The following is a 21741-nucleotide window of genomic DNA, read 5'->3' on the forward strand; positions in this document are numbered from 1 at the left end:
TGAGCCAAACTGTTTTTTAGGCATAAAGATGTATGATGTGGTCTAAAATACTCCCGCCAAATCAGTCCTGATGCCTCTGACTTTTAAATTATTCTTTCAGGTTTTACAGAGTGACTCGCAGCAGCACGAGTAATGCTCATTACTGCAACGTCTTTTAATTTTCACAAAAAATCTTATATAGAGCAGTGTAGCATAGCGGGCTTTATATATTAATTTGACTTGACTTTGAATTGACTTGTACCAGGCAAGCTGTAATTGATGATAAAGGAAAATACTGATGAATATAAGTGCACATGAGTGAATGTTGAGACTAAAATGAACTCTGCTGTTGTGTATATAAATAATATTAATTACTTTGTACCTAAGATATTATTAAGTACTTCCATTTCAAGTAGAACTCCCATGCTGGGCATTTTCTTTTCGAGAAGCACAGGAACCGGTGTGTGTGTGTGTGTGTGTGTGTGTATGTGTGTGTGTGTGTGTGTGTGTGTGTGTGTGTGTGTGTGCACATATGCGTGATGGAACATCAGAATCCCTGCTGCAAAGACAGCCAACTGCTTACCGGTCAACCACTTCACTGACAGATAAACAAACCACACAGGATAAACTCAGCCAAACAATGCCAGCACAAAAATCCCCCTCCTGACTCACATCCTACAGCAGAATAACCCACAGGAAAGAACAGCTTCACTGTCGACTGCTTCTGATACTTCCAGTGTTCTGAGTGACATCAGATTCCAGTATTTCTACAGCCAAGACTTATGACTGAGCTCCAGTTTATGGAAAATAAATCTAAGCCAAGGTTATTCACATGAGATTTCACCCCTACTCTTCCCTTCTTTCTTTACCAGTCATACTAACACATCTGCTTTTATAAACAAGACGTCAACCCCACACATCTTCATTTTGTGCTTCACTGACTTGAATGTTAAATCTCAGAAAGAGTCTGGCCACAGGTAGAGTACAGTCTGGCTCCTCTGAGGCTGGACAGAGTGGACTAAAGCCAGTCTATAATCAATGATACAGCAACAGAATGTCCACTAATGAACAGAGTGTTTTTATGTGGCATTCCACAGGTTTCTTAAGAGCCACACACACAATACCCTGTTACTGTTTCCCTCACTTCCTCTCCACAGCCTTGACTTCCTATGGGGGAAATGGGAATAAGAGATGTAAAAAGGAGAGGGGGGAGAGGGGAGGGAGAGAGAGAGATCCTTAGAGAGTAATATCTTAAAATCAACCCTATCAATCCTGAGTAAATATCCACGTAAGTGTGCTGCTATTGATATGAAAGGAATGCTCCAGCATCACATTACTTTTCAATGTAACCTCTATCTACTGCCTTTGTAGTGTTTTAGAAAAAGAGTGTATATCTGGTTCCAATCAACAGGTTTTCTGTTCTTTTAGTAAGTAAAGGGAAACGTGTCAAAATTATTATATGTGGTAACTGACCACTTGTTACAAATTTTGCACACACATATTAGGTTGATAAACAAGGGAGTATTCCTTTAAAAATGCCAAAACAGGCAAATGAATCGCCATCTGACTGTCGTATGTTTACATTTGGAAGTCGCTAATGTCTGCCCAGGATTGTCTCTTGTGGGTGTGGCCATGGCTTCTCCTGTAGCCTGTACACTGTCCTGCTTCTGACAAAAAAATTGTTTAAATAAATAAATAAATACATAAATAAATAAATAGAAATCAGATTTAAGAAGCTATCTAGGCAGCAATCATTTATTTGATCCAAAAAACACTAATACTATGATACAAATAACAACACGATATGTAGTAAATGCGTTAGGTTAACCATTTCCAACTAACTTATTGTGGTGCTTATTGTGTCCAGTAGTTTGGCTCAATCAGCTTTCGATTAAATGAAATCAGATGTGCTGGTGATGGAATTTAACAAATTAATGTGATGGCTGGGGCATCAAGTCAGGAATTAAATGTTGTTAAAATAAGGGATTGTCACTCTGTCGCCTACTAACATGAAGAGAGAGTGACAGAGAATGGGGTGATGTCCAGAAGCAGAGTGATGGAACACAATACTCACTTCCAGGGGTGTCGCCACAACTCCAAAAGTGGTGGTGCAAAACATACTGTTTCCAAAAAAACAAAACAAAAAAAAAAAAAAAAAAACAAACAAAAAAAAACAGTTGGCTGAGTGACGCAATGCAATTTGGCCAGACTAAAACTAATGATGTCTTCATAAACATTTTCATTTACTCAAGTACATGTACTTCAGTAAAATATTGATGGATTTTTACTCTCCTGAGTATTTTCAAATCATATTACTTTTACTTCTACTAAGGTGAGTAAAGGTATCTTTTTTAGCCAGTTGTATTTAGTTACTAATTACATTTTTTGTGTTTAATTTCAGTATCTTTGGATGGTGCCAATATTTGCGCTGCTCTGTGATCTCTGACTTTGAATCTTTGTATTTTAGACCAAAAAAATCCCAAAAAGAGAAGAACAGAGCTGCATAATCTTTGGTTTCTATGCTGATAAATGCTGGATGTACTAAGAAGTTCCACTGCATTGCTCAGTACTTAAGTAGATTTTTGACCTGCTTCTTTTGCATTTCTATTTAAGTTGTTTTGGTGAAGGTACTTTTACTTGTGTAATTATTTTATGCAAGTATCAACACTTTTGATTTAGGCTCCCCTACCCACCTCTGAACTTGATCAGGAACAGTGTCAGTGTTTGTTTTGATGCTGCTTCAGTAGCTGCAGCCTAAGATAGCAATATTTGATAGCTAACATGTCTGAAGAGCGTCAGGCTGTTTTCATACCCAGTTCATTTTCTAAAGTCCACACCACAGTTTGTTTTTGTGATATTTTATCTTTTTCCTATGATTCGAATGATCGACAGCAAGGACTAATGTGGACTAAATTACACACGTGAGGGTTTATTTATTGATCAGAAGTTTTGCGTGAATGCAAGCACTCTTTTACTCTCACATTCACCACTAGGAAAACAGAGAAACAGAAAACAGAGACATTTATCATCTTTGTGAATACCAAATTAAATTTAATCAGGCCGGCTTCTGATTGGCTTTGCCGCTCAGTTTTACTCTGCCTGTTCGTGCTGGTCAGCTCTACATACAGTTGAGGGAAAGCAGAGGTTTTTATGTTCGCGTCCTGAACTCAAAAAGTAGCGGGGCGTCACCACACATCAGAGAACATGTTTAGCCAAACATCAGAGAACATTACAAACACCAGAGCACATGTCCACCCACACGGAGAGCTAGGAGCTGATGTGTGTTTGTATGCATGCATGTTAACCAGAGGAAGATCATGGTGTCTTAAGACACACATGGAGGGGAGGTGCTGCACAGATGAAATCTCAAGGCCACAGTGCCAGAGGTAAGGAGAAGACCAGAGAAAGTGCAGGTCTCTACTGCTACTTTAACATCTTTTAGTGACCCTGCTGAAGCTTGAAGCACAAACCCACTGCTGTGGCCCTCAGTGACTCACTTCCACACAGTCCAGCAGGGAGGCTGCCTACGTAATCCCACACAAAAAGGTTTCACCACACACAAACACCCCACACACACACACACACACATATACGAGCAAACACAAGCATAGTCTCCCTTTGACCACAAGGGATAATAAAAACAGCCTTCTCAGATTTATTTGCTTAATAAGATAACTCAGTTTTGTTTTATATGTTTTATATAAGGGAAACCAGGAAGAAGAGAGAGGTACAATCAGTTTAAAAGTCAGTGAGGTTGTGCCAGTAACAGATTTGTGCAGTGCCAGCAGCAGCAGACATCAGAAAAATCCTGCAGCCTTTGGCCTACATTTCTACTAAAGTCCACCACAGCCAGGAAAATCAACTGCCTAGAGCTTTAATCATGCCTGAAATTTTGATCCAAACCTGAATATAGCCTGAGAACATTCTGTCCACATCTAACCTGACCTACAGTACCAAATTGAGAATTTGAACCATACAGTAGCCCTACAAAATTCTGCCCAAATCCGACTACAGCCAGACAAATTTCTGTCCAAAAACCCTGGCTATAGCCCGAAACAATTATCTCTAAACCCAACTCTGGCATAACTCTGCCCAAACCTGAGCGTAGCCCTACAAAATTCTGTCCAAACCCAACTGTAGCCCTACAAAATTAGGACTGAACTTGATTGTGGCTCAACAAAATTTTGTACTAGAACTGATGTAAACCTAATCACCCCAATCTAGAGACTGAACACATTTCTAATTTAGCAGCTGCTAAGTTAGCCTCTACCTTTAATGATCAATGATCACTGATATGAAGAGCCCAATCATCAACTTTAAATTTATAGTTTAAGGTTTAAGTATTACCTACAGTAGCAGTAACAGCAGGCCAAAACCCATTAAAGCTGGGAGATGGGCTGCAAGAACAACTGAACATAAAATTTGAACCTGACTTGAAGGCTGACAAATATTTAAGAAATGATGTTGATACTAGATCAAATCTTGATGTGAATAGTCAGGTCCTGTTGGGTTATTAACTATTCAGCTTGCACCATGTCCATGCCTACAGCTGCAGCTAATGTACCACTCCACACATGCAGCAGGGCAAACAGATGTAGCAGTTAGTGAGAGAGCGCTCTGTCTGTGCCTGTAGGCCGTGCATTCCTCCTCAGAGTGTGAGGATCACCTGTTGTTCTGATCACGCTGCAGCTTTTCTCTGGCATCATGTTTCTTGGAGAGGTGACCGAGAGAGTGAGGGGGGAGAGAAAGAAAGAAAGAGATACATTAGAGAGATGGATGGCCATAGTCAAGGCTGCCTTTCTGTTACCAGCTCCCACACAGCTGTCTGACCTTCGCAGATTCATACTGCCTCAACCATTGTACTGCACCCCCACCTAACATACAGCTTCTGCATGGCACAGTCTTCACAACTCAACTGACAGAACATCCAAATCCTGAAAACAGAACAGCCTGAGGCCTGCGCAGCTTCTATTGTTTCTAAAGCACGGCATACAGGAAGGAGATTCTGTTGCTGTCATTCAGCCAAGCGTGTTCTCCCACTGCGTTTCCTGGACAGTGAGGCCAGGCCTAGCCATCAACTTCAGCACAAACAGAGGCAGCCTTTAAAGATCACTGCAGCGCGCAGAAGAAGGATGGGAAACCCATTAGAGACAGTTCTCTCTCTCTCTCTATCTCTCTAAGGGGTTCTACATGCTGAAAAATGAAGGAGCGAGTTCTGGAGGTCACCTCTGGAGCACTGCATTACCCATTGGAGTCCTTTCTTTGTTAACAGTGCCCTCCATTAACCTGCTTAACTTCCTGTTGCAGATTAACATGTGTCTATGTGAAATCGCTAAGAATGGGAATTAGTTTTGACATTACTTTACGACCTGATAATTGTGTTTGTACAAACATCTGTTTACGAGAAGGTTATTCTAATATAAGGTTTTCCAAACTCTTGGTATTCCTTTACCTAGACATGTGCAGTCTGCTATAAAAACAAAGCAATTTGTGTATTCTCTTGCAATTTTCACTTTTTTTGTTATTATTATTTTTTCGTTTTGGAGGAGCATGACAAAACTTTGTCCAAATCTGACTGAAGCCCCACAAAATGTTGTCCAAATCTGACCGTAGCCTGTCCAAACCCTGTCCAAATCCGATAATAGCTCAACCACATTCCGTCTAAATCCGACTGTAGCCTGTCCAAATCCAACTGTAGCTCAACGAAATTCTGTTCAAATCCAACTGTAGTCTGAAAACATCCTGTCCAAGTCCGAGTGTAGCCCATTAAAATTCCGTCCAAATTCAAAGCCTACAGTACAATCAGTTTAAAAGCCAGTGAGGTTGTGCCAGTAACAGATTTGTGCAGTGCCAGCAGCAGCAGATATCAGAAAAATCCTGCAGCCTTTGGCCTACATTTCTACTAAAGTCCACCACAGCCAGGAAAATCAACTGCCTAGAGCTTTAATCATGCCTGAAATTTTGATCCAAACCTGAATATAGCCTGAGAACATTCTGTCCACATCTAACCTGACCTACAGTACCAAGTTTAAAATCCAAACCAGACAGCAGCCTAACAAATTTGTGTCCAAATCTGACTGGAAACATAAAATTCTGTCCAAATCCGACTATAGCCCTACAAAATTCTGTCTAAACCTGACTGTAGCCATAGAAATGTTCTGTCCATAGCCGGTCCAAACCCTGCCCAAATCTGATCGTAGCTCAACCAAGTTCTGTTCAAATCTGACTATAGCTCGTCCAAATCGGACTGCAGCTCAACCAAAGTCTGTCCAAATCTGACTGTAGCCTAAAAACGTCCTGTCCAAGTCCAAACGTAGCCCAAAAAATTCTGTCCAAATTCAACTTTATTTTCAGAATGAAGCCCGTTCAAACCCTTGTCCTAATCCGACTGTAGCCCAACAAAATTTCGTCCAAATCTGACTTTATCCTGTCCAAACCCTTGTCTTAACCCAAAGGTAGCCCAACAATATTCTGTCCAAACTCAACTGCAACTTGACAAAATTCTGTCCAAACCTGGCTGAAGCCTGAATCATATAAGCTGCCACTACACAGCTAAACAGTGGTATTTATGGTCACAGTCATACACTTTAGAAAAGATGCCATCAGTCAGAATGCCCCTCTGCTATAGCACTCTTTCATCACCTGTGTGCTGTTTGGAAAAGGTAGAGTCAGCCAAACATATGTCAAGTATTACACTGAGGAGTTTCTATTATAAGTATTCTCCAAACACTCCAAACATTGAGTCTGAGGCCCCAGGCCAGCGGGGTCACTGTCCCTTCCACTGTGACACACTGCTGATGACGTATGTTTAGATAGCTGTCTGAGGTGGACCTCCCAAACAGGCAGTAGCCCAGAGACTGCAGTCTGCAACCTGAGCCCTGAGAGACACATCAGTCCTAAATCTGCCACTGCCACACTCCTCTAAAACTAGCCAAGCCACAGGAACAGTCTACTTCCTGCCCCAAACATCAACACAATATCAGTTTGATGAGGGTGACTGACAGTAGATTGCAACTAGCAATTACTTCAATACTTAATCTGTTAGCCATTATTTGATTAATAGATTGTATTTTTCTCTGACTTTGAATGAAGGCGGAGTTGTGACAGCAGCAAAGTTCTATCTGTGTTACAAGAAATTCCGTTGATTGCTATCTGCTGGAATGACCTTATGTGCTTTTGTTTTTAAATATAACTTGTCCAACCATGATCTTTGTCAACTAATCATTGCGGCCCTAATTACGCATTGGCAATGCATTAAATAAGCTTTTGATTTAACAGGAAAAGGCTCCCAGGGCTACGCAGAGGGCTACTTGTTTGAGAGCAGGGTGCGGCACTGAGGAATTTGTACTAAGTAGCGGAAGGATACACCCTTGCCCTTTCACTTAACCTCATGGCTGTGCCTTTGGGCAATAAGCTCAACTATAATACATAATCCTGCACAGAGCAACAGTGCAACGTGATAACCTGTTGAACTTAAAATGGCAAGAAATGTTTATTTCTCTCTGGATAACTTCTTTCATGGACCTAAGTATAATGGCTTTGTTGGTGGAACACTGTAGGAAGAGTATCAAGGCAAGGTTATAGCACCAAGTATACTGACCTGGAAGTCCTCCAGAGGGAACTGCAGCATGTCTCGAAGAACATCACTGAGGATCTGAGTTTTCCTCTGGACCAGCACACTCTCATAGTCCAATGGCTCGATCACACGTGGCTTTACCTGCAAAACACACACAAACATTTAGCATTTTTCATAAGGGGAATACAGCATGCCAGAAATACTGGAAAGCAGTTTTCTGACAAAGCTTTGTTGTTAGAAAATGTTCTGAAAGCCGGCCAAACTTTCTCAATCCACAAACCACTGAGCTTATCTGCTTTTCATTTTATTTTATTTGTTGAAAGAGTAACCACACACTTCTGGGCATTTCCCAAACTCCTCTCAGCCATTAAAGTGAAAAAATTAAAGGGAGAGTGAAAGTGATAGTAGATCTCTTGTTGGGTCTGACTGACCTGAACTGACAAAACTGCATGTGTGTGTATATTTTCAGGGAAGTGAGAACATCTTCAGTTCTTCATACGGTTTAAAAGGCTTAAAAGAGGAAGCTCCTTTTTCTCCGAACCTCCAGGGAACCTAAATCCATTTTTTCTTTCTAAGTAGGTTATGTGTGTTCTTGTGGGCATGTAATATTCATATACAAAGTATGTCATGTGAGTAACTTTGATTTGGATTTTTTCCAAAATTCTCCTCTTTAGATGTAAACTGGGCAGTCACAATTTTGGGTCAAAAGGTTATTATGTAAGCAGCATCTTCGCCTGTCTAGGCTGATGTGCTATGTCCTGCCCACACAGCTCTAACAAAACTGTGTTCCCTTATGGTGTCTCTGTGAAAATGAAAGCTAACCACTGAGCAATAACTAACCTTGTAAACACACCTGTGCTATCAAGGTAGCTCCTCTGTCTGCCTGCTGCCTGTCTGTTCGTTTGTTCATCCTTCCATGCCAGCATGCACATCCAGCAGTAACTTGAATAAGCACTTAATCTTCTTTAAGACATCAGCATGAGTGCTGAAGACAGTTTTATACAGAACCTTTTTGAAAAGGGTTCTATATAGCACAAGGGTACTGATATTGTTACTATGTCAAGGCCGTAACAACTGAAGAACGTTTTTTGGTTTTATACACACTTAAAATGATGGTTCTTTAGTAAAGAAAATAGTTCTATACAGAACCATGAACACTCAAAGAACCCTGCTCATGATTAAAGGGTTCTTTGCATTGTGAAAGAGTTCTTCAGATTGATTGAGAATGTGCTGTAGATGGTTCTATATAGAACCTTTGGAAAAGGTCTTATATAGCACCAATAAGAGTTCTGCTATTGTTGTGATGTCAAGCTTGTTAAAGTAGAAGAATATGTTTTGGTTCTATATAGGACCCTTTTCAAAAAGGTTCTTTATTAAACCACCTACATCACTTTTTCCAACAATCTGAAGAACCATTTCTCCATGCAAAAAGCCCTTTAAGCAAGCAAATGGTTCTTTGAGTGTTCATAATTCTATATAGAACCACTGTTTTTACTAAAGAATCCTTGAAGAACTATCTTTAAGAGTGCACAACCTGCCTGTGAAAATGAGGACTAACTTGAACACTGCATTTTAACAGGATGAAGCAGTGTGGAGTCACTCAAATGCGTGTGGAGGAGAAAACTAGCAGCTCTTCTCTCTGCTTATCTTTTGGGGGGGGGATGTTCAACAATGAGTTGATCAGGACTTTCATGCGTGACTCAGATGCTGATGCAAGAAGGAAAACAAGCAACTCTAATGCAGTCTGATGCTCTAAAGCACATGTTATAAAAGTTGTAACAGGGAATGGAAGAACAGAGAAAAGAAGTAGAGAAGACAATCACTGAGAAACTCTGGACAGGAAATGTCTCGAACACTTTCCTCTTTCCTTTTTACCTTGTCTTTGACATCTGAATATGGACACATATTAAAGCATATAATGCGCATGTTAAAGGCAGAGAGTGTGTCTTCTGCTATAGTGTGGAAGAGAAGATCACTTCATAAAGACAGGACATGACTGAGTAGGACAGGTATGAGACTCTGCTGAGCTCCTGTAATGATATACTTCAACAAGTGCTATAGACAAGGTGTGTGTGTAGGAGTGAGTAAGTGAGTGAGTGAACGGCTCTCCCCGGTCAGTCATGACCGCAGTCAGATCCACATCTGGAGCTGATATTTGCTGGTTGATGTCAGAGAGATCTCCATGGAGATGGAACAGCTCTACTAATCAGTCCTAACAGACATGAGGTACAGTTGGGCTATACGCACACATGCACTGCCTGTGATATCAGAACCGATACTTCATCTCACAGGACCTGAGCATGCCAATAAGAGAATGATAATACAGCCTACAGATATGAGTCAAACTCATGCATGCACGCCTCCACGTGCATGTCTGCAGGCTCACACGTTTTAAATACTTTGTTTGGATTTACATGTATGATAAAATATTCATAAAATCCAAATGTTAGTTCAGTGTTCTTACGCAATCAAAGTGCACACTCACAGTGAACACAGAGGAAACAGCATCTCCTCCAGATATATAGGCTGCCTATGACAGCTGAGACTGAGCAGTGCTCTGATAAATGCTTGGCTCTTTACAAGTCCTGCTATCAGAAAACCATGTGCACTCACATTTTATGTATATGCCCAAGTTTAGTGGTGGACGATATAGCAAAATAATAACATCACGATACTTGAATGAACACAAGTACAGTTTATTTGCTGAATTAAACTTACTGAAGAAAAAAACAGAAAAAAACCCAATATGGCCTGTGCAAAAGTCATGGCACATTTTACATATATCTTTATATTCATTTTAATGTTTTTTTTTCCTTTTTTTCCCTTTGCATCTTCATTTCAGCATTCTTTTTTTTAATTTTTAATTTTTTTTTTTTACATCTGAGCATAGCAGCTGCCTTTTATATTATGTGAAATTTGATGATCAATGGACCAATAGAAATGCTCCAAAATTGCTTGGGACAAAATGTCTTTACATGAAATTACATTACAAGTAAAGAACATGTTTGCCCTCTCCTGTAAAGCTGCCGATTTAAGAGACACTATGACGATATACATGGTATGCTCCGAAAAGCATATTGTCATGTAATATATCACGATAACGATAAATGCCATCATATTGCCCATCCCTACCCAAGACTACCAAAAATGAAAGCAATTAAGCATATGCATTCAGAACATCAGATAGAGGTTAAAATATTAGAGGTTTATACATGTAACAATGATATGTGCATCAAAAGAGCAGCCACTTCCACAATTAGGGATGCACGTTGATCTCGGAATCATCTTTGCTTAAAAAAATTATTGACTTCAGACATAAGATTAGAATTGACTGATATTTTAAATCGATTTTTGATGACGTATTCATAGTATTACGAAAAAAGCAAAATGTTTAGGTGACACTGGGCTACTGTGCTAAAATATCTGCACTTTACTAACTTTACTGTATTGGTAACGCTACAAAAAAATGTTAGATTTCTCCATAATGCTAATCCAGGTAGGTGCAGTCCTAATTTCGGCATTGGTAGATACGTACATACTTATAAAATACTGGATATTGGAATCGGCCCAGCTTTTCCCATATTAGTGCATCCCTAACCAATATTACATTTTGGGAATTTGATTGATAATAACAATGTTGATAAATTCAGATCATCATAATGTAATGTGCGATCATTAGATAATAAAAAACCAATCAGTTTCAACTGTTGAAAATTTCTCATTTGTGACTGGAATAGCTCTTTGTTCACATGCACAAGTGCACACACTAAACCCTTCTTTTCTGAGCAGAATATTCACTCTTTCGGAGGAGACAGACATGCACACTGGATCACAACCACACACATACACAGGTGATTAAGGGCTCGGCTGATGACGGGACAAACATCGTGCCACATAGCCGATAACATCACACAGCAGAGAGAACAATGTGAACTAGTTTAATCATAAACTCAGAGAAGCTGTATAGATAGAACAGCAATGACAATCATATGACAGAGAAGTGACATTTTAGGTGTCTGAGTCATTAAATACAGCAGCAGTAACAGCTTATCAGTGAAAAAACCGTATTAGATCACAATCACTGCAGCCTCACATTCACTTTTACTTGTACACAAATAAGACTTTACTCAGTGTATATAATGCTTTTTGCCTGTAGGTGATCCATCTACTTTGACAAACTGAAAAGAACAAATGCATGTCAGGGTTGAGTCCATGCCCTTCTTTTAGGCTCAAAGGCATCAAATGGCCATGTTTGGACAGTTGCATACACAATGACATCAAATGCAGTTACTGTGGTTAAGCTATTATTCACTCATAACTGCGGAATGTGTCCAGTTTGCGGTGCGTACTGTCCCCTGGGTGTGCATTAACATGTGGGCTTCACTCCCACTGCTGTTTAGTGCTATGTTGATGATTCCCATACGCTTTTGAGAAGGACTCGCCCATTACCACTGACCAAATGCTTGATTCACTACAGACCACAGAATACATACTTATGTATCGTATAAGGCCTGACAGTTATAAAGCTATTGTGGCCAATACTGATTTTAAGGGATGATACTGATAACACTCATAAAACCGGCTGACAGAATGTTTTATTTACATTTTGAATTGTAAATTAACTCTAATCATTTTAGTTAAACAGTACTTTTACTGACAGATATGATCTCAACTGTCAGACATCTTAAACTAAAACAAACAGCAGAAACTCTGTCTTAAACAATGTAATTATTGTGGCAATGGGGCAGAGCTAATCAGAATTCTTCACGGTTTTGATGTCTGTTAATCACCTCTTATTTTTCATTAATTTCATGTTCGGTTTGAATACCTTTAACAAGTCATCGTTAATGTAACCATAATAGCATTTTAATCAGTTCAGCCTGCATTACTGTGATATAACTGACGAGTTATCACTCACAGCGGCTTCTGCAGAAGCACAATTGTCTAAGGTTGTACTTTACTGTAGAGATTGGGAGTCTGAATCTCAATGCTATGACCAAAAAAGTCTGTAACTGTCCATTGCCCAAATAAAACTTCAGGTCATAGGTCATCAATATCAGTCCAGATGATTAGCCAACTGATTAACTGGTTGAGCTCTAATGTTTTATCAGCAGAGTAAAACACACACACACACACACACACACACAGACACACACACAGACACACACACAGACACACACACACACACACACACACACACACACACACACACACACACACACACACACACACACACACACACTCCTCATCTTAGTTAATCCACACTTCAGTCAAAGCTCCTGTTCTTCTGAAGCTGACAGCCTTCGATGATGGGATATTAATAATGCACTTCCAAGTCATGCACAGAGTATCTGAATATGTATTAACTTTTAAGTATTATATAAAAGGTTTTGTGCACTTCTGAGAACAGAGTGAGTGTGGCAATGCACAAGAGTGTATGTGTGACCAGGGGAAGCTTGCTCTAATGCTGCTGTCACATCCAGGAACAGCTGTGTGGTTAGCAAAGCAGATGTTTATTTATGGTCTAACACTGACAACACCACGGCCTCACACACTGACCCACCCAGCACTGTGTGCACAAGACTGAAAAAATGTAAAATTATTTAAAAAAAAATAAATAAATAAAAAAAAAAAAGAGACAGAATTAATTTGGCTAAAACAGTTGTTCTGGACTACAACTCTGGCTCAAATTGGAGTTGTGTACTGCCCTGCTCTAAGGGAGTGACAGACTTTCTTTCTTTCTTACTGCAGTTCTATTCTATTAAATAACCCTATAAAACACTGAACAACACCCAAATGCTTTTCTCCTCAGTCCTCTCCTCTGTACCTCCTTTTTTACACTTTATTCTTTTTCCTTCTTCACTGATTTTATTTTAAGCAGACAGTGTAAAAAGATGTGCTCTAATATGAGTAACTGAGATTCAATAGTAAACAATGATATGATTTATCAGGGCAGGGTGTTGCTCTAGTTGAGAGACCTGAAAATGTTTCAGAAGTTTTAAATATAAAGTTTCAAACACGAGAGCCAGCAAAGAAGCCTCTATAAATCAATTCATGACAATCAGCGAATTCACAAACCTTCTATAATCTAAATCTAAAAAAGCTCTACCAGCAAAGAAAATAAAAAACGAAATAAATACAATAAAGATTTCTGTTAATATCAGTCATAAAAGTGTCTTTGATTTTCATATCTTATTATTTCAGATCATTCAATAAGTGACAAGCTCAAAACCAACACCTTAGCTATTCTCTCAACATCAAATTGCCACACTTGTTGCAGGTAGGCAGAACTCCCCTCTGTCTGATCTTCATCAGAGCATCTGCATGCACATGCTGTGGGACTCACCGCTGACTGGCCCGACCCATTGCCCTGCTCTGGCTCGGCCACAGGTTGAGCTTTAAACTGCTGTGGAGACTCAATCACCATCTTCGGGCCTTTGACCGCTCTGCCCTGCATGTTTTAAGCTTTCTAATCCCAGAAAATCAAAAATGAGAAAAAAAAATTCCTTCAGTCTTTTCAGTTACAGTCCAACAAACGTGATCATGTAAAAACTCCAGGCTGGAGGGAGCAGTCAGCATGTCCAACAGAGTTTACCTTCAGCAAAGAAACTCAGAAGAGCTCTAAACTTCTACTCCTCTCCACCATACGCACACTCTGCCCATAGCTACTCTCTCTCACTGACTGGAGACTGAACAGAATGAGGGCCCCTCCTACACTCAGCTGAGCTGCACAGGGGAGTAACTTTACACACACAGACACACACTCCTCCCCCAGGAGTCATCTGAGCCTGTGGTATCTACCTGCACACACTAATGACAATGTCCCACCAGAGACGACGAAACAAAAAGAGACATTCCATTGCAGAGACTGACTGTGCCTTAAACGAAAAACAATGGGACACGTGTTTGTGAGAGAAACTGTTTTAGCATATGGAGGGTACAGGTCACATCAGAAACATTCCGCTGACTTAAAGTAAATCCACTGATTATTTGGAGTCTGCTGGAAAGTCTGTCCAACTGACTACAGACAATCTGCATCCATTGCTCATGACATCATGAACTCACATGTACAAACATCAGCCCACTAGATTGAGCATGTAGCTTTTGAGATTCTCAGAAAAAATCCTCTTCAAAGACTCAAATCCTGACCCACATACAGTCCCAACTCTTGTCCAGCTTCTTCCCAACACAGCATACTTAGAAACAGGGTTGGGTGGTATCCACTTGTTTCAAACCTTCAAACTGTCTCTAAATATTAATTTATTAATTTCGAAATCTAGAATAGTCACAAAATTTTGTTCGCTGGTCACCAAATAATTGAACACAGAGCACCATTTTTAAATTATCATTAAATAAAAATCAAACCATCTATCTAACAATTGATACATGCTAAAAAGTGTGGTTAACTTGGAAAGAGGAGCTGGTTAGCATTAGCTTAGTTAGCACAATAACAGCTCTGCTCACTACAGAACAGGTTCAATTCTGGCCAACTCAAGCACTGATGAGGCTTAGATGATAAAGATTAAAATCTGAGGAAATAAAGTCGAGCAAATGTTGCTGAAGGAGTCAAAACTAAACCTGTTCCATGGTGTTTGAATCTAGATGATCCTGATCGGCTAACTTTAGAGTAGTTTAGCGAGCAGGCTACATTTCCAGCGCCACACACCGCAGTACAGGCTTAATTCCAACTAATTAGTGCTCTGACACAAGAGTAGATGATAAAAAAAATAAGTCTGAGAGAACAAAAGTCCTGTTCTATGGTGTTTGACTGTAGTGTTTTGGCAAAGCTAAGAATAGCTTAGTTAGCAGATCTATCATGCCACACACCACAGTACAGGTTTGGTTCAAATTGATGTCAAAATGACACGCATTTAGAGGATATCTGAGAGCACAACTTCTTCAGAACAAAGAAACGATCTCATCTCTTGCTGTATATGACAGTTACAATACAGCCAATATTTGGCACACAATACATTAAGACATTGACGGTACTGGTAGAAGCGAAAGTGTGTAGGCTCATAGTGCACCTGTGCTGGCAGTGAGGTAACCTCTACAGGTACTCCTTCCTGTCAGTCAGGAAGTTCTAGATCCATCTCAGTGGAAATGATCTGCCTTCATTTGTGGCAGTTTGATTAGCAGTACATCAGAGAGGTCAATGCTGAAGCCCGCAGGCAGGATTCTGGTGTATTTTCCCCTCTAAAGTTCAGACGCTGCAGCTTGAAATGAAGGCCAGTGTTTAGAGACATGTACACTAATTCGCCATTAAATAAACAGTTAATGTGACACTGTAGCAGTGCTGTATGTGTATGTGTGGTTTCCTGTCTTTGCCTGTGTCTCAGAGATATTTGCACTGGACAGCAGGATTAGTCCTGTCTTCTGTCTGCATGCTTGTTTATGCATCTGCTGGGCAGGCATTCCAAACACACACAACTAACTCAGAGATGAGAAAATAAATTCCACGTAGAGCCAAGAAAGGGAGTGTGTGTGTGCTTTATCTTTTGCACTAGAGTGTCCAAGTTAAACAAGAGGGGGAGGACCAAATAAGCACAACTGCCACCACCTGCTCTTAAAAAAAACACACACACACACACACACACACACAGACACACACAGACACACACACACACAAAATGTATATACCTTTGTTTCCAAAAAGCCAAGTCATTGTTTAATTACACAATTTATATTTCTTAAAATACATCATATAACATTTGTTTCATCATTTATGAAGGGATAATGTTTAATCTCATCAAACAACGTCACTAAAATTGAAAAATCCATAAGAAATGTATGTTTACTTAGATTAAAGTGGTTTTGTGAACTTTTTCCACCATATTCTTAGGGAGGGTGATATCACTGTGTGTGTATATATATTTGACGGAAAGAATGTCAGAGGTCATGAGGTCAGAATACCTTGCTGTCCAGTCTCATCATGAGGCAAAATGCCCAAGTGTATGTAAATACATCATATTCACAGCTTCCTGTCCTTGGTACACAACACAAAAAACACTGACTGTCACACTCTTCACAATAACAAAAGCAAAATAAATTTAGACGCGAGTCTCTCTCACCAACCAACACATGCAAAATACTGACAAATATCTAAAGAGAAGGATATACTTCCTGCACTCATTCCTTGGAATCACAAAGGCAAACACATTTAAACAAACACACATACATACAAAGTATACTCTCCCCACACATTCAGCTAAACAGTCACTTATACAGTGTTGTTTTAGCTATGTGCAACATTTCTCACCGTCCATACACCGTACACCGCACATACAGTAAATACAGTGCAGATTTGGCTCAATCCACTCTATACAGCACACACACACACACACACACACACACACACGCACACACACACACACACACACACTATCATGCCACCACCATTTGGTTGTCACTGCAGTAATCTGCACCTCTTTTTTTAAGAAGATCTGATAAACAAAAAGTGTTATAATAATATTAACAATATATAACGATAATAAATATTAAAGTTGCCAGTGAGTGTGTATATATATATATATATATATATATATATATATATATATATATATATATATATATATATATATATATATATATAGGCTATAGTGTGAGTATCCCAGGATAATCACTTTGCTTTAATTGACACCAGTCAGTATTTTGGTCCAGTACTTCTAATACACTCTTACAAGCTTTGTTTAGAGAGTTCAGAACCAGAGTTTGATGTAATAGCTATTGACTCCCTGTAGGAACAGGGAAAATCAAAAGGGTGTGATCTGGAATGCAGTGTATGCACACTTACACACACACACACACACACACACACACACACACACACACACAATCCCAGCTTTCTCAGAACTCTATCAGAAGAAACATCAATGCCATTTCCACTAAAAGTCCCTAAGAGCTTAAACACAATATGTGAAACACACACACACACACACACACACACACACACACACACACGTTACATACTGTCGCTGTCCAAAGAGAAATAAGTACCTCCAACACAACAACTTTACAGAGGAAATTTGCAAAATTACTTTATCATTCAATGGTTTAAATGTGAACAAAACCATTCAGGGTGGTTCGGTGTGAAATGCGACTTTCTAGAGAGATTTAGTATTGTTCACTATTGCAGTACTAGGAACCAGACGTCCGAAGCATTTAATGGCTCTAAAACCTGCATCCCATGAAGTTATTATACAAAATAGTTATGAATTTGTTGCCTGATACCTGAAACATTGTTTTGCGAAAGTTTTGCGAAAGTTTTGTGAAACTACTACTCCAGGATCACTTCCGTGTTTCCTTTCAAAACCACATTCTCAACTGAGATCAATGTGTGTGAGCTAACGTGCTTTCGCTGTTACTCACCTGTAGCTACAGCCGTTCAACATTGCTAACACCAGTCGCAGCTTTTGTTTACAGTTTATTTTTACAGTTTTCTTACAAATTTTGGAAGATGGCTGAGTATGCGGAGCACTTTAAGAAGGTCCGTTTCTAAAGTATCGTAGAGCCATATTAATTTGAACCACAATACACAAATGAGTTGCAGCGGCTTGAAGGGGAGGAAGGGAGCGAAAGCGGGAGAACGAGAGATCGACAGAGATCGACAGAGAGAGAGAAACCGAACTCGAACCTGCTGGTGGCTAACAGCAACTAATTTATTTCACTCAAATGTTTCTTACCTTGATTCCAGTTTCTGTGGTGGAAAACACAACAGAGGGAACAATAGTTTTCTTTCGCAGCCGGCATTTGAAGAAATCCACTTTGCATTTTTCACTGGTCTTGAGTAGGTTAGTCTTCACTGGTGAAGCTGTTGGACTTCGGTATTTGTTACCAGCTTCAAAACAATTAGCCACAACTTCAGGATTTCTGGCACTTTTAACGGCAGCTGAAAAAAACGGGCCGTACTGTATTTTCTCCATTTATTTTTGCATCCTGGTACAGTGCAGTTTCACAGCACAACCATTCTGAACAATTAACCAGCAAGGTGCAACTGTGATCTATCGCAGCTCCTCTGATGAATACTCACATCAACTCTGAGTTTTGTTGACACTGTGCAACGCAACGCTGCCAACACAAACAACACAAAAGGCGTGTACCTAAAGAAAAGTTTTTTTTTTAATTTAGCACTATTTTACCATTATCAGCGTGACATGCAAAAACTTACCAGGCACATGCAAGTTCACTGGTCATTCTGGATAGCAGATAAAATGGTGACATTTGTAGTGCAGACATAATGACATCTGGATCCTAGTACTACAGTGGTGAACAATTTTGACTCAAATTTCTCTAGAAAGGCGCATTTCACACCAAACTACTGTGAATGATTTTGTTTACATCTAAACCATTGAATGATGAAGGGATTTTGCAAAATCGGTTTAACTTTTAATGGCAATTAATGTAAAGAGATTTTGTTTCAAGCAGTTTTGGAGCATTTCTATTGGTCCGTTCATTATGAAATTTTCACACTATGTAAAGGGCAGCTGGTGTGTTCAAATGATGCAGAAAAGTGAAAAGCAATAAAAACGATACTTGGGTTTTTTTGGGACAGTGATGATATGTACTAAGTTACATATAAATATGTAAATATTTGAAATTTACTCAGACTTAATTTATACATTTATTCAAATATGTTCAATTTAGGCTGATGCTGATATTTTCCATGTACATATCTGCTAATGCCTTTATTAAAAGCATAAACTGGGACTAAATCTACCTGTATAGTGTTATAGAAGAGTAACACATTTGTTTTTGTAGGGTTGCAAAGGCAGCGATAAATAAATGCAGAATAAAATACAGATATTTTAGCACAGTAACCAGGCATTGCCTAAACAGTCTGCTCTTCTGGAGTACAACAAATACTGGTTTGAAATATTGGTCAAATCTAAACATCTGTCCCAAGCTGCCAGTTTTTTAAAGCATATATCTTCTGATCCCGAAATAATTCTAATATCATCATGCATCACTAATTCTGAACTGCATCACATTACAGAACTCAACCACAATCAAACTGCTTAATACAATATTAGTCCATGACCAAGTTTTCTGACAGGTCTGATCAGTGAATTTAGCTGCTTTTTTGAGCCGTGTTTTATTATATTTATTTAAAACTTTACTAGATGGTTAAAATAACACAGTCTAGTATCATACAACGGGTATTAATTGTTTACAATGTTTTCCATGGGATCTCAGTAATGAAAAAGAAACTATCTAATGCTGATTCAGGTAGTGTAAAAAACAGAAGGGCAGGACTCTAGAGATAAAAGCTACAAAAGCATCTCTCTGTACAGCTGGAATTCTCCCTTCTCTTCCACCAAATGGACATACAGAAGGAGAGATCATGTTTCCTTTCAGCTGCTGGCTTTGCAAGCAACCGCAGAGTGAATTGTCCTCCTTTTTTTGAAATAAGAGTTTGCTGTCACACTACAAAAGCCTACATTCAGCCTACAGCAGTTTAGCCCCACCCATTCACACATGCAGTTATAAGGAGTGTTTCTGTCTGGCCTGCTTTTTGAATGAGCTTTAATACAGGCAGCCTATCAGAAGAGAGATCATTTACAAATATAATGCTTAAAGGCACAGAACTAAAAACAGCTTGTTTAATTCCAATTTAATTCTAAGGATAAAGAGAGGTTGGAAACTGAGCATGCAAAAATGAATTATGACTGTTTTTCTTACATAAAACAACACAAACATAAACTGACCTCAAGACAGAACAAAAAATACAAGAAAAATGTAGGATAAGGCAGTATTTGAAGCAATGAATATAAAAAGCAAAACCCAGATCAAAATTCCACAGTACATCAATCATGCAAATTAGGAGCACAGAGTCCAAAGCCTTCAATTAAATTACTGCAAGGCTATTTGAAAGGAACACAATAAAAACAGCTCCATTTTTTAATTAAAGCTGAGACTGAGGTTGTAAAGTAGGACAAAACACAGTGCACCACAGATGTGAATCACTAACTTAAGAAATTAATTTTCAATCAGTTTTGAATCGTTTAGCTAATGATACATTATTTATAATTTTTTTAATCACTTAACAATGACTATTTTGTTATCTAGGCTGTATTAATGTCTGAAGGATGTATTCGCACTGATTCAAATGGGCAAAGGTTGTACAACTAAGCGCAGGGCTGGGCTGCAAAATTAGAGTTCTATTACATGGCGCCAAGTACAGAGGACATTCTTCATGTCCACCTGCACAAAGGATGAGATCTTATGCCAACACAGTTACACAGTGACATAACGTGACAACTATTCATCCAAATGCATGGCTCACACTAGAAACACTCGTTTACCACTTCCTACAGTGCAACAGGCAACAGCCTCATTGACTCAGCATTAGGAATGTAGGTACAGCATGTATGTTACGTATTATGTGATTATTCTTCACTGAACTGGGATTTCTCCTCACATCCATGTACTTAGCATTTCTGCAGTATTTATCTATTCATTGCTGCCATTTCTTCTTCACTCCACACCACCAGACATCTGTCCTGTTTGGTGCCCTTGCTATTATTTATCATTACATGATCTCTGGCGTAATCTTGTATGTGCAATACCCCTATTCCTTGTTGCTCCCCACCATGCGCTTATTGTATGCTCTCTGTAGGAGTAGACTGCTCTAGTACTGGAGTTTTTCTCTGTATTCTAAGTACATGTAAAAAACTTAGAGAAATGTTTTCAGACTGGTGAAGATAATTAGTACCTGCTACAGTGTCTGCTGAACAAAAGTTGATCCCCAACCTGTTTATAAACCTCCTATTTCTGCTCGGGACACTCAATGATACCAGAATCATATCACTGCAGAGAGACATTCATTTAATAAAAATACTGGCACTGGACGGATGTTTAGATTTGACTGATTTCAAATGTATTTATCCTACTTATTGATGATGTATTATTGCACTTCGGAGGAGCAAAACATGCAGGCAATGCTAGGCTACTGTGCAAAAATATTTGCATTTTATTAATTTTCCTGCACCCTGTACAAAGAAGATCATCTTTGTAAGGCTAATCCAGGTGGATCTAGTCTCAATTCTACATTTTAAAAACGTTTATGAATCAGCATCAGCATCAGCAGATATGTACTTGGGAAATATCGGACAGCAGTATTTCCATAATGGCGCATCCCTAATTTCTGCTTAGAGATGTGCTTGGTGATGTGACTGAACATTTGCTTA

The 21741-nt window shown here is 39.2% G+C and overlaps 1 protein-coding gene across 9 annotated transcripts in view; it reads right to left on the reverse strand.

Annotated features, from left to right (window-relative positions):
* The window catches only part of zmp:0000001200 (dedicator of cytokinesis protein 9), a 110173-nt gene that overhangs the window by 50007 nt on the left and 38425 nt on the right, over window positions 1-21741 (reverse strand). For all 9 annotated transcript variants that reach the window (XM_036567236.1, XM_036567245.1, XM_036567257.1 and 6 more), the window contains exon 2: window positions 7580-7696. In XM_036567236.1, coding sequence (XP_036423129.1) covers window positions 7580-7696 — 117 coding nt within the window. The remainder of the gene's footprint in view (window positions 1-7579; window positions 7697-21741) is intronic.

The sequence above is a fragment of the Colossoma macropomum genome, unplaced genomic scaffold (genome assembly GCF_904425465.1).
Source record: "Colossoma macropomum unplaced genomic scaffold, Colossoma_macropomum, whole genome shotgun sequence".
Classification (NCBI taxonomy): Eukaryota; Metazoa; Chordata; class Actinopteri; order Characiformes; family Serrasalmidae; genus Colossoma; species Colossoma macropomum.